Below are 25303 nucleotides of genomic sequence, written 5' to 3' on the forward strand. Positions count from 1 at the left end.
GCGGGCGGAACGGCAGCGGCGGGGCTGGTTGCCGGCCGGAGCACGGGGCAGGAGGCGGCGGAGCGGGCCCGGGGCCGCCCGGCCCGGCCTGACAGCGGGGTGAGGGCCCGCGGGCCGGGGGCAGCGCCTGGGGCCCGAGGGGGGGCGGTGGGCCAGGGGCTTGGTGCCCGGGGAGGGGGGCTGTGGGGGCTCCGAGGCGAACATCAGGCCTGAGGGGTCTTGTGGCGACGTGGGGGTCTCGCTGGCTGCTGAGAGCGGCCTGGGCGGCTCCCGCGGTGGCTGCTGTCCCGCTGTCCCCGCCGCGGGGTCTCGCTGCGGGGCGGCCGCTGCTGGGCTGGGGCGCGTGTGGCTTGGGTCACGCACCCGGTGAAGGGAGGCGGGTCTGCCCAGGGCCTGGAACTGCCGGGGCAGGGAGCAAAGCCCTGGGGTCCGCAGGTGCTTCTCCGCGCAGGAGCCGCCCGAGGCCGGGAGGCGAGCCCCGGCGGTGCCAGGGAGCCCTGGGGTGAGTTCCTTGCCAGGTGTCTGTAAAGCTGTTGTTCACTCTTCATTGTGACTTGTTGGGTGGCAATAAATTAGTTTCTGAGTGTCCTTTATGCCCTTTCCCTCCCGTCCTGGCCTGTGTGATTGTTTTCATGCTGTGTAGACGAGAGGATGAGCTGGAGAGGGGAGCTGCAGCACAGGGAGGGGACACGGTCACGGCACACGGGTTTTTTTTTCCCCCTCTTGAAATCCATTTCCCTGCATTAGTTTTCAGGCTTTTCTGGAACGCTCCCCATATCGGGGTGTGTGTGTTCTAATTGCAGCCCCATTCACAAGCACCTGTGGCTTTTCCCAGCCTGTATTTCCCAGGTGCTTCCCTTCCTGGGCTGTGCTCTCCTTCCCCCGTTCAGAAGAGTTCCTCCTCCCTCCGTGTTCTGTCGGGTGTTTGCTGCAACGATCCTTCGTTCCCTTCATTGTCCCTCGCGGCAGGCGTTACCATGTTCGGTGCCGGCCAGTCCTCCAGGGCGCAGTTCCTGGACAAGGCCCGGCAGGCGCGGGAGGAGCGGCGGGAGCTGAAGGAGCGGGAGCGCGCGGCGCTGCAGCTCCAGGCGCTGGTCAGGAGGTTCCTCTGTCGCTGCCGCCTGCAGAAGGAGATCAGGTGTGTGGGATTTCACCCTCTGCTCCTCCCCGCTTGGGTCCGCTGGGTTTTTAACTACCGATGCCCCTTCTCCCGTTTTTCCTAGGAGGGAAGTGGATGATTTCTTAGGGGCCGATGAGTCTGGCTCAAGCAAGAGGAGTGCTCTTTCCATCTTCAGAATTGCCAGGAAGCTGCTGTTTGTGTTTAATCAGAAGGAGGACAAAGAGGTAAGGCTGCCACTCTGATGTGCTTTTCTTCATTTCCAGTACATATCTTAACAAGTCTAATTAGTTACCTATTATTATGTTATTCCTGCAGTGTCTTTTGGCTTCAGAAACGTGACCTCTGTCTCCCCAGGCCTTCTTGGAGAGATGGGCCTGTAAGAATGAAACAGAAGAACCTTTGAATTTTTTAGTAGCAGTTCCATATTCAGGAGGTGGCTTAAGGACAGTGTTTCCTGGTGGCTTTGCCAGCCTCAGGGGTGGAGCAGTGCCTATGAGCTGGGTCAGCTGCTCAGTGCCCCAGGCAGGTCCTTTGTGCCAAGCTCCCCAGAGAGCCTTTCTGGGCTGTTTGGATCAGTGCTGCTCTGCTGCCCATACCCTGAGTTGGTGGTTTCAGAGTGAAGCCTTTTGCTGTAGTGCCTGTAAAATGATGGTATTTGCCCCAGGAATCTGAGGGCTGTTTATAAGGGAAACAACTGGAAAATGAAAAGCTGTATTTCAGTTCCAATTACAGCAGCAGTGGGTGACTTTTTTTTTTTAATCTCTGTTCTTTTGAACTTGTCTTCTGTTGATGGTGGTGCAAGTCCTGCAAATGCAATCTTCTGTATTTACAGCATCAAAAAAAAAAAAGTGTGTATTACACAGATTTTTGGGGTGCCTGGCATCCATTTGGGGTCCTGCAGTTCAGTGACTGGGCACCTGGCTGAAATACATCAATTCTGCTTCCTCTTCTCCTTCCCCTTCCATCAGCAAGTCAGTCCCTTGCTGGGCCAAGGATGAGGCTGTGATCATTTCCACTCATTTCTCCCCAGTTAGGATAACCTCAGCAGCCAGTTCTGCAGCTCAGAATGGCTTTGGAACTGGCACGTGGCACATGGAACTGGACTGAAATAATAATTAAGGAGCTGTGGGCTGGGAACACACTGCTGCACTCAGCAGCACTAAGCTCTTCTAGCTGAGCTCCAACAGGAAGGTGCTTTTCCTGGCATCAGCCCGTGCTGCTGAGGGAGGTGTTTAGCAGGAAAGGCTGAGGAATCCCTGTCCTGGGCTCAGGGAGGGAACTCCTGCAGAGCTGTGGTGTGAGGGGCAGACACGCCCTCCAGGCTGGAGCCCTTGGTGCTGTCTGTGTTGGTTTGATGTGGAGGTATCTTGCTCCCTCTGCTGAGCTGTTCCTACTGCTTTTTCAGAATAGCTCTTCCTCTACTTACAACTAATGCCATTTTTTTATAATGTTTTTCCCCCTCCAGAGATTTGAAAAGCTGTGCCGGTGTGTTCTGAATAGCATGGATGTGGAGAATGAGCCCAAGGTCAGCAGGAGAGTGTTTTGTTTGGGGGTGGGGGACTTGTCTGGGTTTTTTAATTCTACATCTGGAGATTTAGGTGGGTGATACTTGAATTTTTAGCTATCAAAAGCTCCTGAGAACTGTTGAGAGTCCATGGTGAAAGACTGGAGAAGTTCTTTAGTATTCCTCTGGTATTTTTACTCTGTGTACAGCTATAGGAGTTGAAGGGCAATTTCTTTCTGAGGTGGGTGGCTTTGACCAGGGAATTTTGAGGAGAGAAATTACTTGCTGGTTGAGTAGGGCACTGAGGAAGTCGTTTTGTTACAAAGCTTCCTGGTGAGGTCTTCTGCCAGCTAGCAGCACAAATAACCCCTGCTCCCCTTTGTTCCTGCCTCCCCAGGTGTGGTATGTGTCACTGGCTCTCTCCAAGGATCTCACACTCCTATGGATCAAACAGATCAAAGACATCTTGTGGTTTTGCTGTGAATTTCTCAAGCAGCTTAAGGTAAATATTCTCCTTGTGCTTTGTCTCCCTGCCTTTCACAGGTCTGCAGTGTGTCACAGAGCTCTTTGGTTTATTAACCTCGGTGTTTGATATTGCAGCCTGACATCCTGCAAGACTCCAGGCTGGTCAATCTGCACCTCACAATGCTTGTCACCTTCACAGACACTTCCACCTGGAAAATCCTTCGGGGAAAAGGTTGGTGCATCCAATTTAAGCCACTGATCTGGGATTTACCATTAAAAACTACTGGATGTTTCTGCACCTTTTCTTCTCCCCAGAAAGATTTGCTCTGCCTCTTTGCTTGCAAAAAGCACAGACTGGGCAGCAAGCATTCCCTAGAGATCAGATGAGCTGTTTCCCTTAGAACAGCAACAGTTCCCATGTTTTTCCAAAATCTCTCATATAAGAAGTGTTTAGAGGATGATGGGATGTGGATTTAGCTCTGGGTTTTTGTAGGAAATACATAGAGAAAAGGTAGGCAAGTGTTGGGAAGGAAAGGTAACTCTCATAGCTTAAACAAGACTTGATGTGAAATGCTGCATAGAAGGGCAAGGTCCTTGTGCAGGAAGGGCTGGTGAAGTGAGAAGCTGTTCTGCAGGAAGAAAAGGGGGGGCTGTGAGGCTGTGTCAGTAACATCCCTGTTTTAACTCCCAAGGTGAGACCCTGAGGCCTGCCATGAACCACATCTGTGCAAATATCATGGGACATCTCAACCAGAAGGGCTTCTATTCTGTGTTGCAGGTCAGTCTCAGGCTGGTACAGTTCTGTCTCCTGCTGGTGGTCCTTGTTCTGAGGCAGCTTTTGTGGTCCCTGTGCTGGTGCTGGGGAGGCAGGTTGTGGGGCACTGATGATTTGCACGTTAACTTGTTTTTCTTCAAAGCACTTAAGACCCAGTGCACCATGTCCTTTTGGTCAGCACTGCTGAATCTATATCCTATTTAATCATCTCATAATGAGAGGGGCAGGAAGGACTCCTGGCTATTTTTCCAAGCTTTGCTGCTGCCCTTTTGTATGGATTTGGTTTGTTGACTCTTCTGCTGGGGGAAGGAACTGGTGTAATTTTTCTTAATCTTTTAAATTAGACTTATATTACCAGGCAGCAAAGAGCCTGCTAATTTTGAAAGGCCTGGAAGCCTCTGAGTGCAGATCCTAGAGAAATGAGTCCTGTGGAGTAACTGGTTTGGCTGCAGTTCCTCAGGGGTACCATTTTTAACCTGAAGCCCTTTTGGTTCTGCCAAGTTGCTCCCAGGAACTGGGGTTTCGGTTTCTTTGGTGTTGAGCTTTTTCTCTGCTCTGAAAACGAACACAATGTCTTTGTGTTTATTTCATTGGATTAGTTGTCATCTTTTTCTGAGTACTGCAGGGTTTTGGTATCTTATTTCGGGATGTTTCTTCCAGATTCTGCTCACTAATGGCTTGGCAAGGTCCAGACCCTCCCTGTCCAAAGGCTCTCTAACCGCCATCTTCTCCCTGGCGCTGCGGTAAGGCACCACAGCTGCTGGGGATGGTTTTCTCTCTGGTTTTGAAGACCTCTAACCCTGCCAGTCTCTCTGTGCCCTTAAGAGTGTCACCCTGGTGAAAGAAGCTGCTTTAGGCAACCAAGTTTCTTGCACTGAAGCTTTGCTCTCTCTGCAGCCCCGTGGTTGCTGCGCAGTTCTCAGACAATCTGTTGAGGTCGTTCCTGATCCATGTCATGTCTGTGCCTGCTATAATGACTCATCTTGCTACTCTAACACCTGAGGTGAGTGGGTGAGGTAACAGTGCCAAAAATCTGCTAAATATCACATAAGGCCACTTGTTATTCCATTTTATCAGCTCTTGGAACAGAGCACTGGCATTTCTCTCTTGGCCAGTTTCAACTCTGTGTTGTGCAAGTGCTTCATCCTTACACCCCCCAGATACTCTGGGCTTTTATTACCACAGATGTTATTAACACCAGTGGGATGATGGGCTGAACTGCCCTCAAAAAAGTAAATAAAATCAGAACACAGCATAGTGACACACAGCTTGAATTTTTGCATGTCCTTATTCTACCCTTTGTGTAACCACAGACCAAGCCAAACCAAACCAGACCTTTGCATGGCAGAGGATCTGTGATGGGAACTCTAGGCTGTCCTGACTGGTCCAATTCAATCTTCCTGCTCCTCTGTGTGGTTTTGTGCCAAATTAGCCTTCTGTGTCCTTACAGACAGTTGTGAAGCTCTGTCTATAACCAGAATGTGGCCTATTCACCTGCCAGGTGAATTTTATTTCCTAGACCAGCGTCCTGTCAAACACTTTATCTCTTCAGTGCAACAGCCTCAACGTGCTGCTTTATTTGGAGAGAAAAGTGCTGTGGCTGATCAGGTGTGGCTGCTCTATGTGGTGCTTCTCACTGGCAGCTCAATTGTGTCTTTCAGCGTCTGGCAGTGATAGAATCTCAGGATCTTTTCCGCAAGTTCATCCTGTTTTTAAGCCGTGAAACACAGTGCAGAGATGTCTGCATGTGCCTAGAAGGGAGTCACACTCTTTGTCTGTTGGGTAAGTGCCTGTAACTTTTTTACTGTGCTTCAACAGGGTTTTGGGTCAGATCTTTTCTCACAGGTAAAAGCTGCCTCCAACTCATCTTTTTGTTGTTGTTGTTGTTCTTATTAAAATAGTTTCTAAATAACAGCTGAGATACATTGTGGGATATTGCAAACATGGTTTGAGGCCCTTGCAGATGGAGGAAGGGTCAGATACTTGCACTTGTATACATGTAATCATGCCTAAACTGGGAAGCATTATCTCTGCTGGCTTTTCACTTAGGCTCTGAGGAAGTCCTGCAGTGTAGCAGACTGGAATCCAGCTTCCCTAACCATAGGGGCAGCTGAAGTTCACATTACTGTAAAAGTAATAAGGAACAGTTGGAACTTGGGAATACCCATGGATGTAGTGTTGTGTTGGAGGTGTTGTGGGACACAGATGAGAAGGTGGCCAGAGTGACAGGGCACCTGAGAGGCTGATGTATGCTGGAAATGGCTAGCTGCAGGGCAGCCTCTGGTAGCCATTCCTCACAGAAATCCTCTCCTGACCTGGAAGAGGGGAGTGAGCTCATTTTGTCTGTTCTGTCTGTAACCACTGTCCTGCAGCATCTGCTCCTCTTGTAAGTCTTGCTGTGCTGCTCCTTCCCCAGGGAACCTGGTGTACTTGGGCTCCTTGAATGATAAAGTCCTGGAGGAAGAGACAGCTCATTTTGTGGGTGTGCTCATCCACATGCTCTCCTACTGCCAGAAGTATGTTTCACAGAAGAAATCCAACCTCACCCACTGGCATCCTGTTCTGGGCTGGTTTTCTCAAACTGTTGATTATGGGTAAGTGGGGAGAACCATGTGGTGACAAGTCACTAAGTCTCTTTTTTAATGTTGCAATGTGCTTTATGTTTTGCAATGAACAGTGTGAGCCTATTCAGAACAACTCCTCAGACATTTCAGGTTGTATCTGCACAATATAAACCGCTGCATTCATATTCAGACTGTTTCATGAGGAAACTAATTTAGGATAGTCAGACTGGTAAGCAGTGGCCATACTGGTACACTTGGTGTGAGCCTGTATATCAGCTCTTCCTCTGAGGACCATCTGCAGGCTGGGATCTTGCTCCATTTTGCCTATAAGCTGAATGTATCAAAGTGTCACTGCCTGGTGTTTTATTCCAGCCTACCTTCTAAAGTGTCTCCCTGACTTGTCTCTTAGATTGAATGAGTCCATGCCTCTGCTGACCAAGCAACTGCAGCATCTCTGGGGAGTTCATATGATCCGCATCCTCTTCAGTGATGTGCTCAGCAAGAAATTGCTGGAGAATCAGGAAACAGCTCAGCTGGCAGCACAGCCAGTTTCCCCTCAGAACAGCCTTCCCATGAAGAGTGAGTCCTGGAGGGTTGCTTTGTGGGGGGGGTGTGTGTGTACACGTGTCTTTCTCCCACACTCACAGGGCTTTGAAGCTTTGAGTAATACCTGGCAGCACCTGCTGCTGCTTAGGTGGAGATATGGTGTCTTCTGTGTGTAATTCCTGCTTAGGATGCCTCTGTGACCTGGGGCAAGTCTCTTACTTCAGTGCTGTGGAAATACTTGCTTATTTTAGCAGGTTTTTTTTTCATTGTTTCTCCAGCCATTAAAGTGCTTACTGCATAACTTAGTACTTCCCAAGGCAAGACAGGAGGCCATCTTCACCAGAAGAGCAGGGTGGAGCTGGCTCATGGGGCTGTGGTACATGGTGGTTTTGCAGAAGAGTATTTGGAACAAGACAGCTGTAATGAGCTCTTTTCTAGCTGCTGCCACAGCACTGGGTCCTGTGGTCATTAGTTACTGAAGTTCTGGTGAGGTTTTAAGCCTCAGAGAAAAGCCCCCACTGAAGTTCTCTGTTGTTAGCAGCTGGACAGGTCCTGCCAGAAAAGTCCACCAAAGCCTACTGTCTGTAGGGTGGCTTAATCTGCTTAAAGTCCTCTTGATCACGTGGCTGAGAATAAGAGCTGGTTTGGAATAGCACTTCTGAGGCAACATCTCACATACTTCTCTGTCCCCAGATCTGTTCAAGAGAGCTTTCCAGAAGTCTGCGTCTGTCCGCAACATCCTCAAGCCTGTGGGGGGCAAGCGGGTGGACTCAGCAGAGGTGCAGAAGGTCTGCAGCATCTGTGTCCTCTACCAGACCACACTCACCACCCTCACACAGATCCGTCTGCAGATCCTCACAGGTCAGGGCACTTCTCTGCTTTCCAAATCACTTCAAGTGGGGAGAAAAAAAAATAATAGATTTTTCTTATTAAATTCTGTTGACTTGTTGGTAGTTTTATTACTGACAACAGTTTATCGACTGGCTGGGTGGAAGGCTTGTTCCATCCTGAACCATACATCTGATCAATAACATTCATCACTTCTTTATCAAGCATTAACCCTCCAGAATACAAAATGAAGCAAGTTTTCCTATAATGAAACCTTGCTTAGTCCCTATCAAACCTGAGTCAGTGTTTTTGAGAAGCCTTGCAGCATTCATCTCCCTCTGGTGCAAACACTGAATGCTTTCATAGGTCTTAAGAACAAATTGCCTGTCTTAGGAATGGATGAAGGGGGAGATAAGCACTGTTTTGGTCTGGTGGCTAGAGCAATTGGTCTAGGGCCTTGGGTGCTTTGTTTGTGGCTTTAATGGTGACCACAGGCACAACTCCCTTCTTCATGTTCTTAGCTCTAAGGCTGTAGTGGTGATTGGATCCCAGGAATTAATTCTTTTCTAAAGTTGAAAAATAATTAGTGAGAAAGGGCTTCAGGTGTGCAAACAATGACTCATTAAAAGCTTTTTTTTTTCTGCTTTCCTGGTGATTGGACATCTCCTGTTAATGTGGACAGCCTGGGGAGCCAAGTATGATGTTTGTGTTCCCTTCAAGTGAAGTGTTGCTTTGCAGAAGCATCTTTCAGCTCCAAGTCGTGAACCCCCATGAACCAACAGGCAGGGCGAGCTTTGAGTGTGCTTTGTTGTTTCCATTGCTAGGCCTCACTTACCTGGATGATCTGTTGCCCAAATTATGGGCTTTTATCTGTGAGCTGGGGCCACAGGGTGGGCTAAAACTCTTCTTGGAGTGCCTGAATAACGACACGGAGGAATCCAAGAGGCTGCTGGCCATGCTGATGCTCTTCTGTGACTGTTCCCGCCACCTCATCACGTAGGTAGCAGGCGGAGGGTGCTCTCTGGGTTTGTGAGGTGAAGCTGTTGTGTTCCTCAAGCTTTGAGAGGTATAGTGCAGGTGTTGCTGCCTTTGCATGAGGATAATGAGGCAGAAGAAAGCAGCAAGCTTTTCAGATAGTCCTGAGAAATAATGAGCTTCAAAAGGACTTTTCCTCTCAGCCTGGTGCTGCTTCAGGCATGTACAGTTGGCTGAACTGGTAACAGAGAATTACAGCCCTGCCTGGGGAGGAAACTTTCCTCCTGCTTATGGGCAACAGTCGTGTCAGTCCAAAACACACTTTGGTGAGTCCAGATGAGCTCTGAGGAACACAGAAGCTCCCCAGGTTATGTGCTTCTGTTTAAAACCTTTTGCTGTCTCCCTCATAGACTTACATGACACAAAGGATGGGAGAAGGAGTAGGAAGTTGTCTTAGTAGAGACTGTTTTCTTAGCTTGAATGTTGCAAACATTTTCCTGGGGGGGGGGGTGCAAAGTCCTTTTAACTACAAGAAACCAGCTTTGCTTGTGTCTCAGACCTCTGACACTGCCTCCTGCTAGGATCAGATATCAATCAGAATCAATAAACAAGGTTTACTTGTTTATGACTACAGGTCCTCATGGGTGTCAGTTGTCATAGAAATAAGAGCTGCTGCTAAAGGATAATGTGCCTTTATGAAAATTTCAGAAGGGAATTAAATTTACCCTTGTGCATTTGCATCTGTGTTCCCTGGTAGGATTCTTGATGACATTGAGGTCTATGAAGAGCAGATTTCATTCAAACTGGAGGAGCTTGTTACCATCTCATCTTTTCTGAATTCCTTTGTGTTTAAGATGATCTGGGATGGAATTGTAGGTAAGTGCTTTCAGTATCTTGAGTTGAAGTTAGTATTAGAGCAACAAATGGAATTGATTTTGGAATTTGAAGCTTCTGCTAATTACTGGTTTGGACAAAGACCCACACTACGTTGTGTGGCATGAGAATATCTCCTAATGTCACTGTCCAGATGCCAGTGTTGTGCTTTGCACCAAGTTCAGTGCACTTTTTCCTGTTTCCAGTAAGAATTTGTCTTTTTGGCTTTTGCCAGAGACTGAGTTTAGCAGAACTGGGTCATGCATTGGATGTGAACATTCCATAGTACCTTGACAAAGCAGAGCAGGGTTGCCACGGCCTCTCTGGACACCTGGTGTAGATCTAGATGCTGGTGTAATTTGGGTACAGCTCAATGAAATGAGGTTGTCCACTTCTGTTGTGGTGGCTCAGCTGGAGCTGGCTTTCATGTGGCTTTTCCTCTTTGGTCCAAGACAAGACAGTCTTCTGGGAGGCCCCAGGCCTCTCTCTTCCCTCTGAAGGCAGTGGAGGTTAGAAATACACCCATCCCCTCTTCCTGTGGGGCTCAATATGTTACTGTCAGATGTTCCTGTTACCTGGGGTGCCTGGACATGGGTGCTTTCTTCCTTTTGCTCAGAGAATGCCAGAGGGGAGACCCTGGAGCTGTTCCATTCTGTGCATGGCTGGCTGATGGTGCTGTACGAGCGGGACTGTCGCCGGCGCTTTGCCCCCGAGGACCATTGGCTGCGCAAGTGAGTGCCAGGGTGGGGAGTGCCTGACTTGCCCTGCAGGGCAGCTCCCCTGGGGGATCCCTGCCTTTCAACGGAGAGCCTCTTGTTCTGCCTGTGGGATCAAGGCCAGAGCTGTTTAAGGATACCCCTCCTAGTGTGTTGGTGCTCTGTGGATTAGCTGCTGCTTGGGGCAGGGGATGCTTTGAAAGCTGACTCGGCACCAAACAGCTTGAGTGTCCCTGGCCTTCTTAGCTGTGTACTCCTGAGTGCTGAAGTCATCTTTGGAATCATTGCATTTTCTCTCCCACCCCCAGCTATTTCTGCACCTGAGTGTTTCTCAGGGATCTCTGAATCTCTGCCTTTCTTTGTCAGGGACCTCAAGCCCAGCGTGCTCTTCCAGGAGCTGGACAAGGACAAGAAACGAGCCCAGCTGCTCCTGCAGTACATCCCACATGTCATTCCCCACAAGAATGTGAGTGAGGGCAGAGAATGGAGGCTGCAAAGCCAGTGGTCTGGGAGGGAAGGGATATCCATCCTGACACGTGTCCCTGGCTGGGAACAGGACAACCAAGAGCTTGTTCTGGGTGTGCATCAGGAGCCTCTGAACACCCAACTATACTGAACGATGAGAGTCCTTGTGGGTGAAGAATCTTATTTGTTTTCTTTTTAAGAGGGTGCTGCTTTTCCGAAATATGGTTACAAAGGAGAAGGAGAAGCTGGGGCTGGTTGAAACCAGCTCTGCATCACCTCACGTCACGCACATCACGATCCGCCGCTCCCGCATGTTGGAGGTGAGTGATTGCAGGAGCCACCCAACAGGACAGTAATTGACCTGATGAGAATGGAGTGTGAATATGGTTTTATCTTCTCTGTGGGTGCTGAGGGACCCAGTGCCAGTTCTGTCTGCTTGATGCTACAGGAAAATGCTGGACCTTAGTTCAGTTAAGACTGCTACGAAGCTGGTGTTTTGACTAGCAAAAAAACTGGTCTTTTTTCGACCCAAAATTCAATCACAAATGTAGATATCTGTGACATATCTATCTCTTCTCTCTGCTGCATCTCTGCATGGGTGTTTCACATGTCCTCCTGGCTGATTGTCCTCTTCTGGTCTGTGTAGGATGGGTATGAGCAGCTACGGCAGCTTTCCCAGAATGCCATGAAGGGAGTGATCAGAGTGAAGTTTGTGAACGATCTAGGAGTTGATGAGGCTGGTATTGACCAAGATGGTGTCTTCAAAGAGTTTCTGGAAGAGATAATAAAGAAGGTGTTTGACCCTGCACTCAACTTGTTCAAGGTGTGACTCGGGGCTGCAGGTGCTGGCTGGGGTGACCTGTTGCAGGGGAAACAGACTGGCTCACTGGGCTGTTGTCTGTTTGTGTGCAGACAACCAGTGGTGACGAGAGGCTGTATCCATCCCCAACATCCTACATCCATGAGAACTACCTACAGCTCTTTGAGTTTGTGGGGAAGATGCTTGGGAAGGCTGTATATGAGGTGAGCCAAAATTGTCACTGGATATTGTCAACTCCTGTTCCCCAACACCTGAGCTGCCTGCAGGCCTCAGGTAACCAAAGATGTTGCATGTAACGTGTATGTGGTAAACCTTACCTATTCATTCTTGTCTGTAGGGAATAGTTGTGGATGTGCCATTTGCTTCCTTCTTTTTGAGTCAGCTACTGGGGCACCACCACAGTGTCTTCTACAGCTCTGTAGATGAACTTCCCTCCTTGGACTCTGAGTTCTATAAAAATCTCACTTCAATTAAGGTTTGAGCATTTCCTTTCTGTTATCACTGACTGCTGCTGGAAATACTAGAATTGCAAATGCCTTTGGGGTACTGATGTTTTTTTAAAACATCCTGGAAGGGATGGGTGGTTCTGAGGCAGGTTGGCAGGTGGCTGTCCTGTACTTTTACCAGGGCAAGCAGGGAGGAAAATGGAGCCTGAAGGTGTAAACCTGGAAGTGGCCGTTGGGAAGTGCCAAGCTTTAGCCTCAGCTCTTGTGCAGTCTCCCCATGACCTAGAGAAACTCGTGGAGTTGTTGTGCTTTGGTGCCTCATGCCTGCTGGGGACCACTTAGTAGAAGAGCACTGCAGAAAGGCAGAGCTGCTGTTCCTGCTGCCAAGCACTGACCCTCTCTCCCTTTCCCTGTCCCTCCAGCGTTATGATGGTGATATCAGTGACTTGGGCTTGACGCTCTCCTACGATGAAGATGTGATGGGTCAGGTAGGTTTTATTCAGTGACTCTGTTGAACCTTGTCTCAGCTTTGTTCCAAATACCCTCCTCATGCCAGTTGGTGACAACAGAGCTCTGAGCACTGATAGTCAGAGACCACAACCCTGGCTCATCCCCATTTCTCCCAGTTAGATCTGAGCTGTTCCCACAGGAGCATCTCCCTTGCTTGTCTCATTGATGCTACCAGGAAGAGCCTTTGAAGCACTCAGTGATCCTGAGGATCATATAAACAGCTGGGGGCAGAACTGGGTTGTACTCCTTAGCAGAGGTGTCCTTAGAGCAGAGAAACATTTGCAGTCTGACTTGCCAGCAGAAGACAGCCACTATTCCCTGCTGAGCATTCTGAGAGCTGGTGTTGAGCATCTCCAGGTCAGGCAGTCTGTCCAAGCTCAGGCTGCACTGAGTGCTTTCTACTCTGGTACTTGTGTTTTTGAATGTGTTAGGTGGATGCTCTGTTTGCCCCCTCTGAGCAAGAATCCTGGGGGGACTGCCTCATCAATGACCTTGGCTGTGATGGTGGTTGGGGCTTAGCTCTGCTCTCCCTGCACAAAAGGCTGGCTCAGCTTCAGAGGTTTGCTGAACTCAGCTGTAGGATTCTGCAGCTTTGTTCACTATTTGGCTGTGGGCAGAGAACAGCTTTTTCCACAAAAAAATTGCCTTCTGACCCATAATTTCTCTAGCGCCAGGAAAAAGGTCTGTGTAAGGAGAATTTCCTTTTCTCTAAACACAGCCATTTCCACCAGAGAAACTTGAAGTGTGTCAGGAGGCCTCTTGGTCTTGAGAGGAAAAGGCTGTTTGTCAGTCCCTTGTGAAGGCTTGAAGGTTCTTGGTTGCTCTTGTGCTTTGGGTCCTGTGATGATTTGTGTGCATAGCTGGAAGATAAGGAGAGAAAAGATAAAAATGCCTTTGCTGTCTGTGTGTGCTGTTGCTGCTGTAGATTCTGTGAGGAGGCCCCAGCCAGCCCTGAGCCTGGGCGCTCTTGGCAGTCTGGATCCAGAGGCACAGAGCTCAGAGACCACTGTATCTGGGGCAGCTCATCCTTGAGAGCTTTGTGTGCTTCTTATTCTTAAGCTGGCTGCTTTGGACCTGGCTTGCACAGGGCTGGGAGCAGCCGTGGCAGAGGACATGCACCTGCAAAGCTGCCAGGGGAATGGGAAGGGAGCTGAGTGTGGGCTCAGCCCTGCTCCACACCGGGGAGAGGTTGCACCCGCTGCACAGTGAGCTCAGCACCTTGCTGCTGCCTCAGGGTTGCTGAGGATCCAGCTTTGAGGTTTTTTTCACCTTAAAAATTAAGGTGGGAAACAGCATAGGAGAGCCCAGCAGGAAGACATGAGAGACTGCAGCACTCAAATCCTCAAAATAAAGCAGGGTACTCCTGTTTGCTGGGTGTCTTGGCCAGGCTGAAGCAGCCAGATGAGGTCACTGGATCCCAAATGAACTTGTGCATCTCCACTAGGTGCAGCCCTTGCTGGGCACAGGGAGCTGAGCTCATTCCCTCTGCTGGGCTCCTCTCTGACCTTGGAAGTCACCTGGAACTGAAGTACAGAGGCCACTGTAGTATGTGAATAATGACTTTCTGCCTCTTAATGTTGGGGCAAAGATGAGTTATGACTCTGTTGCAGTAACAAGCACCCAGAGGGTCCCTGCTGCTGTCTCTGAGCTGTGCTGGGGGCTGAGCAGCTGGGCCTGGCAGGGCAGGGAGGAGATGCTTCCCACCTGGCTCACTTCCTGATCATGCCTGGAGTGCCCAGCTGGAGGGACAGGGAGCTCCAGGGAGCTGTCACTCAGGTGGCCCAAATGAGACCTGTGGAGCAGACAGCTTTGGATTGTGCTGTTAGACTGAGCTATGAGCTCGTTCGGCCTCTGGATTCTGGGCTTGTGACAGTCCCCTGGGGCTCCTGGGATTGATTTGTGAGTGGTTCAGCAGTGATGGATCACACTTCAGAGGAGGCTTCCTCCAGGAAGGGCTGGCTCCTCCAGTGGCAGAGTCAGAGCTCCCTACTGTTCAATTACCATGTTAATAGTTCAGTGAAACTGGTTCAAGGCAGAATCAGGATTATTACTTAAATTTTAAATCCTACTGTTCTACTGTAAAAATGAATGTTTTATGGGAAGGTCTCAGCTTAGCACAGTGTTTCTTCCCATTGTGGTTCCAGGCAGTAATTAGCAATACAATCATTTCTTCCCTCAGCTTGTTTGCCATGAACTTGTTCCTGGAGGGAAGACCATTCCTGTTACCAATGAAAATAAGTAAGTACAGCAATTAGATTTTTAAGGTCAGCACTGCAAAATACTTTATTCTAGTTCCTTGGGCTTGCATCTGGAATGAATTGAGATAGATTGGAGTAGAAGGAGCACATAAATATCTTAATAGAATTTACTGGTTACAGTTCATCGGCAGAAATTGTATTAAATTCGATTTGCAAAATAAAAATTGACAATTTACTTCTTGAAACAGCACTTCTGAGGTCAAAGGCACACAGCCTGTGAGATTCTGCAGGGTTTAATGACGGTGATGGATACAGACAGATGGATTCAAAGCAATTCAGGCACACAGTCGTGAACATAGAGGGCACAGATGCTCAAAGACACCTTGGAGCAGACAGATCTTCTCAGAATGATAACATGTGGCAGTTGTATAAAGCACTGCTCTTCAGAAGAGACAGTGCTGAATTCAAATGCAGTCGACAGTGGTACTTTAGACACAGGAAATCAGAGGAGACACCGAGCCCTGTAGCTATTTTCACAGATAACTGGCTTCTAGATAGTTATCGTAAATGTCAACTCTGGAGCCTGGAAACCAAACCCACCTTTTTGTTCCCTTCATTTTTTATTTTTTTTTTCTTCTCTGTATACCCTTCAGTGCTCATAAAAGCAGGATAAAATATCTATTAAGCAGATGTGTGTTTGAACTGGTAATCTGGGGGCTGTTCTCTTTAATGGCAAGTGAAAGCTGGATCCTACCTGAGGATTTGTCTTTGTTAGTCGTGCTTTGCAATCTGATGTGCCCAGTCTTCCCTTCCTGAGCTCTGACCAGGGAGTTTGCATCTGAAAGGATCTTTCTTTGGCTTGTCAGAAGTCAGCTCAGGGAGAAAGCTGAAAGTCCTGTATGTTGCTCTGCTCTGAAGCTTTTGTGCAGCTGTGCACACAGGTTGGTACTTGGGAGGGAGCAGGAGAAGCATTGTACAGGGAGGCAATCTGGAAACAGTTCTGCCTGATAATGGTGGAGTGAGGTTACCTACTGAACACCCAGTCCATGTGATTGTGGTGGTGTCTGCCTAGGAGCTGATGGAGAGGAATCCACAAGCTGGGTTGCTTTGACTGTTGGTAAGAAGAGGAAGCCCAACAGTGCAGCTCTTCCATCCTCCTGGTGTGAAGGTGGAAATCTCCCAAGTGTTTTTTGGTGTGTTGATTCTCCTGCTGTGGGTTTAGCTGCAGGTGGCATCAGAGCCCAGACAGTTGTTTTTCAAACCTACAGAAGTGCCTGTGATTGTGGATCAGATCCCTTAAAAGAGGAGCTGGATGCATTCCCTCTGTGAGCTGCTGTCTGGCCAAGGTTGATCAAGTGATTGTTAGAGCCAGGTAGTCCCTGCTTTGGGATGAAGTTCTAAGAAATGAGCAGACAGTTCTAGAGGCAGGAGGTGGGCGGCAAAGTCTGGGCAGAAGAACAGCTCTTTCTGCTGAACTAGAGAGCAGGGCCCAGGAAGGGAAAGTATAATGAGTTTCCAGGCAGTGTTGCCCCCTTTGAGGCTAGAGAGACAGGTCAGCAGCCTTGCTCCTGCCCCACTGAGGTGATGGTCTCGCTGTTCCAGCTCCCTCACTGCCACCTTCCCTGTCACACACAGGATCAGCTACATCCACCTCATGGCTCACTTCCGGATGCACACACAGATCAAGAGCCAGACAGCAGCTCTCATCAGTGGGTTCAGGTCCATCATCAAGCCTGAGTGGATTCGGATGTTCTCTGCACCGGAGCTGCAGAGGCTGATCTCTGGTGACAATGCTGAGATTGACCTCGAGGACTTAAAGTAAGTGAGCAACTTGGTCTGCTGGTCTTTTAGCTCAGCAAACCAAGCTGGTTTATTACAGAGCTGTTGGGGGGTTTGCAGGAGACTGATTCTTCCATACCTTTCTAGTCCTCTTAACTGGCATTTGAGGAGCAGACAGAAATGATTGAAACTCAGGAATGTGTTCCTTATAGCTAATTTGGACAAAGTACTAATGAACTGAAAGGGTCTTGTGCTCCACTGGCTCCTGGCAGCTGCAACCCTCCTTCTGTTGTGGGACAAAAGCCTGTAACAACCCTTCTCTCCCCAGAAAGCACACGGTGTACTATGGGGGCTTCCATGGGAGTCACCGAGTCATTATCTGGCTGTGGGACATCTTGGCCAATGACTTCAGCCCTGAGGAGAGAGCCATGTTCCTCAAGGTAAATCCAGCCCCTTCAGCCTGACCTGTTTGGGGTGGCTGGGTCAGTACTGTTCTGTTCCTGTTAGCTGGGTGCTTTCTGCACTGGTAGGAGGAGTGTCAGAATGCTTGATGCCCTAAAACCCAACATCCTGCTCCCCTGCAGAGGGGCAGCCATGGAAGCAGAGTTCTATAAATGCTCTTGTGTCACCATGAAAAGGCCTGTTCTCAAAGGCCAGCAGAGCTGTGCACTAAATCTCATCAGTGTACTGTGGGGTGCTGGAATGCCAGTCCAAGCAGCTGTCTGCTGGGGCTGCCTTTGAGCCAGGCTGCTCTCACTGCTGCTCTCTTTCACTGTCTGTCACTTTTCCAGTTTGTTACCAGTTGCTCCAGGCCTCCACTCTTGGGCTTTGCCTACCTCAAGCCTCCTTTTTCCATCCGCTGCGTGGAAGTCTCTGATGATCAGGTATGCAGTGCCCTGCTGGCTCGTGCCTGGTGCATTCCCTGCCAGGCTGCTGGCAGCCTCCTGCCCTGCCCAGCTTTCTCAGCTCTGGCTGACCAGGGAGCTCTAAGACATGAAGATACAACCTTACACTAACGGGATGTATGTGGCTGCACCTGCCTCCTCCCACACACAGCAGCACTTGGGCTCCTTCTGCCTGTCTCCAGGCTTGTGTTTCCCCTTTGAACCTCCCTGTGCTGCTGATCCCATTTCCCTGTGCCCCCTCTGAAGGGACCTGCACGTGTGGTGGCAGTTGCAGTTACAGGAGAAGCTGTGGTGGGGGACAGAGCTTTGAGGAGCGACTCTCCCTGTTCCTAGCAGACGAGTTTTCTATTAGCACCTCCACCCAGCTTGGCAGGAGGAGCAGAGGCTGCAGGGCTGATGTCTGTCCCATTGCAGGACACGGGGGACACGCTGGGCAGTGTCCTGCGGGGCTTCTTCACCATCCGCAAGAAGGAGCCGGGTGGGCGGCTCCCAACCTCCTCCACCTGCTTCAACCTCCTCAAGCTTCCCAACTACAGCAAGAAGAGCATCCTGCGGGAGAAGCTGCGCTACGCCATCAGCATGAACACTGGCTTTGAGCTCTCCTAGTTGCCCTGGGCTCAGAGCTGCTGGCTGCTGCTGGAGGTGGAGGCCTCCACACACAGGGCGTGTATCAGCTCCACGGGAGATGACTGCTCACTCGAGGGCTGGAGAGATCCAGCTGATAATAAGGGTTTACAGGGAAGAGCTGCTGGGCCAGACAGAGCTGGCTCTTCTTGGGCACTTCTCCAGGATGAGGGAGGTGATGGGCCTGACCCAATACACTTCATTTGACACCCACGTAAATTGTCTTTAAAAGCAAACCCCGGGGGAGCACAAAAGGAACGCTGCAAGTGCCAGTCAGATTAGTGACCATAGTACCCCCAGCAGGCTCTGCAGTCTGGGCAGCTGCTGCTGTGGGAGTGTTTCTTTTTCCTTTCCCAGGACATGATCCAGTTTCTTACTGGGCGGAAGTCAGTCTCTGGGAAGCTGCACAAAGGCAGAACCATGACAGAGCCCCCAGGGAGACGAGCTCGAGGCGGCAGCGTTGGACGTGCCACAGATGGGCACTGTTAACTCAGGACAGGTACTGCACGGGGGCTTCCTCAGGCCCCTGTGTTTCTCTCAGAGGATGAACCACTTGCCCAGACTTGAGAAGCAGCAGGTTAAATGCAGGCAGATGGACCCTGCTACTCTCAGGAAGGTTTTGGAGTGCTGCAGGTTAAGAGCTTGAGCAGCAGGCATGGAGGTCAGTGTGCTGAGCCAGCTGTGCCTCTGCCAAGCTCTTGCCAGAGCCTGTGCTTTGGACGAAAGGGTTTCTTGTCTGGATTTGCTCAGGAGCAGAAAAGGTTTAATTGTATTTAATTTCCAGGGGACAGGAGCTGGCACACAGCTCAGGCAACCCTTGCTCCCCAGCATGGTGCTCAAGTGGGGCAAGTGCCCCTTGAGCTCTCTGGGTGGGGAACGCGTCGAGCTGCTGAGAGCCCTCTGGAAACCTCTGCTGGCAAAACTCCTCTTAACTTGGAGAAAAGTTTCACTTTTTGCTGGCTCCTTTGTTAGGAAGATGTGCTGCTTTGGGCCAGGACTTGGCCTCTATGTGACAGCCACCTTTGCTTTGTTGCCAAACTGTTTATTTTGGTCGCTTTGTTTCTTTCTGGCCTTATTTTTGACAGTTGATGTTTGCCTGTAGGAGGCAGCTTTTTCAGGTCCTGAAAGTGAGGGTGTGAGTGGGGGGGGTGCCTGTGTGTCTTGGGAAGGTGTAAACTCTTCCTGCCATTTCTAATGAAGTCCAGAATCTGTTCTGTAAAGTGTCTCTGCAGCTTCCCAGCCTCGGTCCCACGTGCTGCTCCAAGTTCTGCCTTGGCCCGGGCTGGGTGAGAGCACAGTCTGCTGCCCCGGGGGCTGCTCTGGGCTTCTGGCACAAAGGAAAGCCATGTACCTTCTCCTGGTGGGGACAGGGTTAAAAACCAGTCACTTTCTCCCCCTCCCCTGTTGCTGCTTACTAGTAAAACAAGCTCCCACAGAGGCTGCAAGTATCTCCCCTGTGTTCCTTTCCTCTCCTGCCCATCCTGTGCTACGGGTGCCCCTTGTCCTGCTCCCTCTGCCCTTGCTGCACACGGGGACTTGCAGCAGCCACTCGTGCTCCCTACCTCACCCTCTGCCTTGCCCTGGTCCAGCTCACAGGGTTTCACATCCCATCTAGCACAGGTATCTAGTATGGAGAAGTCTCCCTGGGCTCCTTGGAAGACCCTTGTAACCACGATCTGTTGCACATTTCAGACAACCAGCCCAGACTTGGCACCATTCAACCAAGAATACAGAGACAGCCTTTGCTTCATCTTTCTCTTCTGTCTTGCCTCAGCTGGTTTCCAGAGAAGTAACCCTTTTTTTGGAACGAATGCTTGGAAATGCATCTGGAAAGCAATGCCAGGATCTGTTTTTCTATGTCAACTCAGTAATATTAAATAGGAATGATGGGCAGTGTTAGTAAGGACAGGAATGTCTGCATTCAGAGCATTCAAGATGCTGGACAAAGAGTCCAGAGAAAAAGATAATATTCATTTTTTATTATTTTATTTTTACATAGAGTGTTTCAGTATTAACCAGTTGTTGAATGTGCATTTGAGAGGTTTAGGCACTGACTTGTACCAATTGTAGTTGAAAATACCACACGAGAACTTTTTTCTTCTAGGGAAATGCAGTGTCTAAATAGAGCACAAAGATTGTTTGATGCAGTGAGTTACTGAACACAGTGAAATAAAATCTTTGCTCCCTTTTTTTCCTTCATTCCTCAGGAGTACAATTCCTGGAAAAGTTCTTACTGCGGACTTAGCTCTCCAAACCTGGAAATATTGCACTATGAGACTCTACATCCAATTTTGTAGCTAGCCTATAAAACATGATTGTCTAGTAATGGCCCTGGTGGCTGTAACTTCTTTTGGTAGCTGATTTCTGTAGGTCTGGGAGGCTTTGATATGTTTTTAGCTGAGCAGAAGGTGGTGGCTGTGCCTGGGTCCCCCTGCACTGCTGTGTTCTGTGCCCCTGTTCTTTGTAGGGCAGGGATGGGTTTGCTGGGGGAGATTAATGACTATTTTTTCTATAGATGACTTGCTGCTGGGGAGACCATGGTAACATCCCTTGTTGACAGAAATGCAGGGAAGTGAAAAATAAACCTGGTGTGAGTAAGATGGTTGGATGTCTCCTCTTCCTTTCACTGGGTGTAATGCTTCTGCACAGAGTGGGGGGGTAGAGGAGAGGGTGGAGCTTTGGGTGCTGGTACCTCAACTGGGAGGGATGAGGCAGGGAAGGAGGCTTCTGGGTGCTCAGCAATGCCTTTGTCACACTAGTTCCTGGGGCATGTGCTGAGGTGGCCCTGAGGGATGGGCTCTTTGGGGTGGTGAGAGTGCCTCTGAGCCTGGAGGGACCTGGCAGCTGTGTTTTGAAGCAGGATTTGTTCTTGTGTTTTGGAATGTGCTTGGGAAATTGCTGCTTGGTCCTACAGGATGCTGTGGCTTCACTCTGGTACCTTCATGAGAGCAAAGGTGGATGGTGGGGGTGGTGAGCCTGGCTGGGCCCAGCTGAGCTCTGTGCACAGCCCGGGGCAGCTGGGGCCACCGCTGGAGAGGGAGCAGGGCTGGAAAGCCAGGCCAGATCCTCCAGTGTGGGACTGTGGGACTGTGCATGTCCTCACGTGCTCACTGCAGATCCCAAATGCTTCTTTCCAGGAGCTCTGCTGCAGGCAGGAGCTGGAGGCTGGTGGCGGAGCTGCCTCCCCCACAGGTTCTGCTGCAGGCGCTGGGGTTGGGTGGGTGGTGGGGCTGGATCTTCACACTGAGGGATCTGACACCTCTTGGATTAGGGAGGGAGAGGAGAGATGTGGGTTTGTGGGGCAAGTCTGTCCTTTGTGTTTTGGAAGCTACCCTAAGGACCAGGTACTGGAGCCAACATGGGGGTTGTTGTTACCAATGTTGTTATAATAATCCAGGCATCGTGTTTCTTGCCTGGCTCTGGGAGCATCCCTGTGGAATGAGGAGCTGTGCCTGCTGCTCCAGCTGCCCCCTGAGTTCAGGTTTGGTGCAAGGCAACATAGCCCCTCACTCCCTGGCTCCAGAGCCTGGCTGCAGCCCTCCCTGCCCCATCTCACCCTGCCCAGGAGTGGGGTGCTGGGTGCCTGCCCCGCAGGCGCTCGCTGGGGAGAGGGAGCTGGGTGGCAGCAAGGGAGAGGGCTCCCAGTCAGTGTGCAAGCGCCATTGTTTTGACACGCAGGCATATGGTGCCGTCAGAAACAGCAAAAAGAAACCCCTCAGCAGATGCTGCCAAGGCAGAAAGCTGGCAGCCAACAGCCGGGCCTCGGAACGCCTGCTGCCTGCCGCCCTGCCCCGCTCCTCGCCCGACCCACGGGGAGTCCCACCCTGGCTGAGGCACTTGGGCCGTGGTGCAGGCACAGGGAGGGGCTCGGGAGCAGACTGCTCTTCTTGCTGCTGCTCAAAGCCCCTGTTTTATGCCACCAACTGGTCTTCCCTCCATTTGATCCCACTGCTTTGCACCTTCCCAGCCTGTGCTCCATGCCAGGACTGGTTGCTGGTTTGGATGGAGCAGGAGGAGAGTGTGATGAGCTCTGGTCTCCCCATCCCTGAGCAGATGAGATGTTCCTGCAGCTTATTTTTGTGTTTGCTCACATTTACAGAGACCTGTAGCAGCTCCTGCAGCACATCAGTGACCTGACCAGGTGACAGACCTGTGGCAGTGGCTTGGGACCATCGCCTCCCGGGTGAGTGGCACTGGCACTGCTCCAGAATGTGCCTTTCTGGCTATTTCCAAGTTCAAGTTCTTTAATACTGGCCCTATGCAGCTTCACCTTCCCCCAGGGTGGTTTGAGCACTAGCTGTGGCACTCTGGGATGGGCGCAGAGGTGGGGGCCCTCTGCCAGGCTGCAGCAGAGGCAGAGCTGAGGGACCAGGACAGCCCTTTCCTGCACACAAATGGGCCAAATCTGCTCCTGTCCCGTGCAGGGACTGTTGCTCCTGCCCTGGGGTACCCCAGCTGCACACCTGCCCTGTCTGAGCCAGGTCTAACCTTGGTGTTGCATGGGCTGTTGGGAGCAGGGAGGGGTTTTCTTTGATGCCTTCCAGGCAAAGAGGGTATTTGATGGGCCTGTGACTGCAGGGGACTTGACCCCATGGCAGATGTGGGCCCTTCTGGTCCTGCAGCTGGAGAGGAGGAGTCCAGGATTGCTGCTGGCCCCCATTGCCAGGGCCAGGCACCCCAAAACTCATCCTTCAGATGCAGCACCACCCCAAGCCCTGGTGAGATGGGAGCATGCATGGACTAGTCCTCCTGTGCATGAGCAAACTCTGCCTTGTATAAATTTTCACAGGACTTGGCAAAATGTATGTTTGTGTCATTTCTGCAAGAGCAGCAGCCTGCTCTGCTGCTTACACATTGTAGCAGTAATAGAGGTGCTTGAGTTATAGTGAAACTTATTTCCTTTTACAGCTCCTACAGTGTTAACAGATGTACAGGCATCTGATCCAATCATGCAGCAAGAGATTTTGGGGCCAGTTCTTCTAGTTTTGACAGTGTGTAAGCTAGGAGCAGCCATACATTTTACAAACAAGAATAAACGACCCTTAGCAACATATGTCTGTGCTGGCAGCTCCAACGTAATCATAAATAAGGAACCCTGCTAGGCAGGAATGTGTCTGGGCTCTGCACACGGGCAGTATGGACAAAGCATCTGCCTTCCTCCCATTATATTAATGAGGTGCAGGCACTGGAATCCCTGTGCTGTATGGCTGGAGTTGCTGGGTGGGGACAAAGGACTTGGAAAAACAAATGCTAGCGCAGAGCAATGGAGCTGTATTTGTTTTCCAGCCTGTATTTCATTCCCCTGACACTTCCCCCCTGCCTGCTGTCTCGCCAGGCTCCTGTGCATTGCTGTGTCCTGCTCCCTGATCAGCAGCAGATGCCAGCTTGACCATGCTGGAACTTCCCTGAACTGGGCACACAAGGTCCTTTCTTCAGCCCCTGTGTCCCCTTGTCCCTGGCCTCTGCTCCCAGCCCATTGGAGAGGGTGCACTGGAGTCCCAGGACCTGGGTCTTGCTGCAACTTACTGGCCTGTGAACCTCAGGGACAGCATCAGGACAGAAAGGTCCCCTTTAGACAGCCCAGAGCTGTACAGGAGGTGATGAACCAGAGGACAGAGCTCTCAAAGGGCCCAGCGTGGCCCCTGCAGAGTTCTGCTGACCCCTGGGCCTGATCTCTGCTCACCCCTAAATTCAAGCCCTGGCCCAGTGTTCCAGCTTAACTGGGACAAGGGGGTCACTCCAGCCACCAGCTTCTGTCTGCATCCAGCTCCACCAACATCTTTGGGTAGAGAGGAGGGGCAGCTGGAAGCTGAGTGCACCCCAGTAAATTCAATCCCTGCATCATGTTAAAGTGTAGCAGCTAAATTTATTTCTCCTTGTAATCAAAGCAATACTAGCTTTGGTCCCAAAACAGCAGTGAGATTTCTTCCCCCCAGCTGGAAAAAAAAAAAAAACAAACTATAAATCCATTCCAGAGCTGATTTATATTGCATTCATGAAGAATTTATATGGCAAAGAATTTTATTCAATTAAACTTGAAAAGCCTCTAGATTCCTAAGGTCCAATAGTGATCACTAAGACAGAGCTATCATAAAGCTGGATGGCCTGTCTGGAGCAGGCACTGAGGAGATGTCTGCAGTGACATTGCAGCTGATAGTACAGTCCAAATCAAGAGCATTTGTCACTGGGATGTGTTACAGGCCAAGGCTCAGAAAATTACTCTGTGAAAAATGTGCATTAACAATAGCCATGAAATATCTGTTAAATAAAGGAAAGAGGTGAATAATGAGACAGTGGTATCCATGAGTGTTGGGCATTCTTCACTCTGACCCCTGCTCTGATTAAAAAGTTCACACAAAAGCCAGAGACTCCTTTGAGAAGCAAGTTTAAGGTTGTTTCTACTTAAATAATTGAAGAGAGGAATCTGTGACTGACTGAAAAGCTCCTGCTGGTTGGAGTGGCAGCCTGAGTGCAGGACAAGCCCTCCTGGTGTGTGTCCCCACCTCCCAGTGATGCTCCTGCCTGTGGGGAGAGGAAGACTTAACCCCCCCATCTGACACGTGTTCTTCCCTATTTTATTTCCAGGCTGTAGGTGGCTTGGACTGAACCATAAAGCTGTGCCTGTCAGCATTCTGTGCAGCACAGGTGGGAGGTGTCTGCTCACTCAGCTGGCTGTGAGGCACTGGGTTACTCATACAGGATGGGTTGGGCAGATTTCAGTCCATTAGGAAGCTGGAAGAGGACATCTTTCCTGTGAAAGCACCACGATTTGCTAGTGTGATCTTTGTGCCCAGGTTCTCCAAGCTCTGGGACATGCTCTAGTCTACCCTGCTGGGGGCTCCATGGCAGTGATGCTCCTGAGGTTAATACATACATCAGGTGAGACCTAAACCCCTCCAGGTGTTGGCCTGTCCCCCAGCTCTGTCAGCCAAGACAGCTCCAAGTCCCTGCAACTCATCACAACCCCTTTTCCTCTGAAGTTTGTGACTCAGGTGGTCCCCAGGAGATTGATAACCCAAAGAAGGCCCCACTCCTTCAGCTGGCACCTGCAGCCAGAGGGGGATGCTGTGACTACACTTGGAGGAGCAGGTCCACACGGAGCTACCCTCCAGCTGCCAAAACAAAGGTTAGTCACAGAACCGTCTTACCTGACCAGTAGAATTTGGCCCTTCCTCCTTTAATCCCTCTAT

General features: G+C 50.3%; 1 protein-coding gene across 3 annotated transcripts; it reads left to right on the plus strand.

The window, feature by feature from the left end:
* Nucleotides 1–50: 50 nt before the first annotated feature.
* Nucleotides 51–25235, plus strand: UBE3B (ubiquitin protein ligase E3B). Of its 3 annotated transcripts, XR_007891024.1 has the most exons (29): nt 525–1138; nt 1224–1344; nt 2586–2645; nt 3022–3126; nt 3225–3321; nt 3782–3867; nt 4525–4607; nt 4762–4867; nt 5526–5646; nt 6281–6458; nt 6838–7007; nt 7668–7835; nt 8627–8798; nt 9535–9653; nt 10267–10381; nt 10733–10832; nt 11032–11151; nt 11478–11654; nt 11744–11854; nt 11989–12126; nt 12520–12585; nt 14787–14845; nt 16441–16623; nt 16913–17024; nt 17376–17468; nt 17904–18612; nt 22213–22296; nt 24699–24992; nt 25094–25235. XR_007891024.1 is itself a non-coding variant. In XM_051633799.1 (27 exons), exons 2-27 carry the CDS (start codon nt 978–980, stop codon nt 18093–18095), a joined length of 3213 nt encoding a protein of 1070 aa, XP_051489759.1. In that variant the 5' UTR covers nt 51–99; nt 970–977; the 3' UTR covers nt 18096–20312. The 3 variants fall into 3 exon arrangements, 2 of the variants coding, with proteins under 2 accessions (XP_051489759.1, XP_051489760.1); XM_051633799.1 differs by lacking the exons at nt 22213–22296; nt 24699–24992; nt 25094–25235 and adding an exon at nt 51–99 and having other exon boundaries at nt 970–1138; nt 17904–20312; XM_051633800.1 differs by lacking the exons at nt 22213–22296; nt 24699–24992; nt 25094–25235 and adding an exon at nt 455–502 and having other exon boundaries at nt 970–1138; nt 17904–20312.
* Nucleotides 25236–25303: the final 68 nt, after the last annotated feature.

This window comes from Apus apus, chromosome 16 (genome assembly GCF_020740795.1).
Source record: "Apus apus isolate bApuApu2 chromosome 16, bApuApu2.pri.cur, whole genome shotgun sequence".
Lineage (NCBI taxonomy): Eukaryota > Metazoa > Chordata > Aves > Apodiformes > Apodidae > Apus > Apus apus.

What these genes read in the sequence shown, in the direction of transcription:
- UBE3B (XM_051633799.1), top strand. Translation starts at nt 978, where the DNA reads ATGTTCGGTGCCGGCCAGTCCTCCAGGGCGCAGTTCCTGGACAAGGCC. An exon ending in CTGCACTCAACTTGTTCAAG is followed by an intron (nt 11,655 to 11,743) that starts GTGTGACTCGGG and finishes GTTTGTGTGCAG; the next exon opens with ACAACCAGTGGTGACGAGAG. An exon ending in TTGGGAAGGCTGTATATGAG is followed by an intron (nt 11,855 to 11,988) that starts GTGAGCCAAAAT and finishes TCTTGTCTGTAG; the next exon opens with GGAATAGTTGTGGATGTGCC.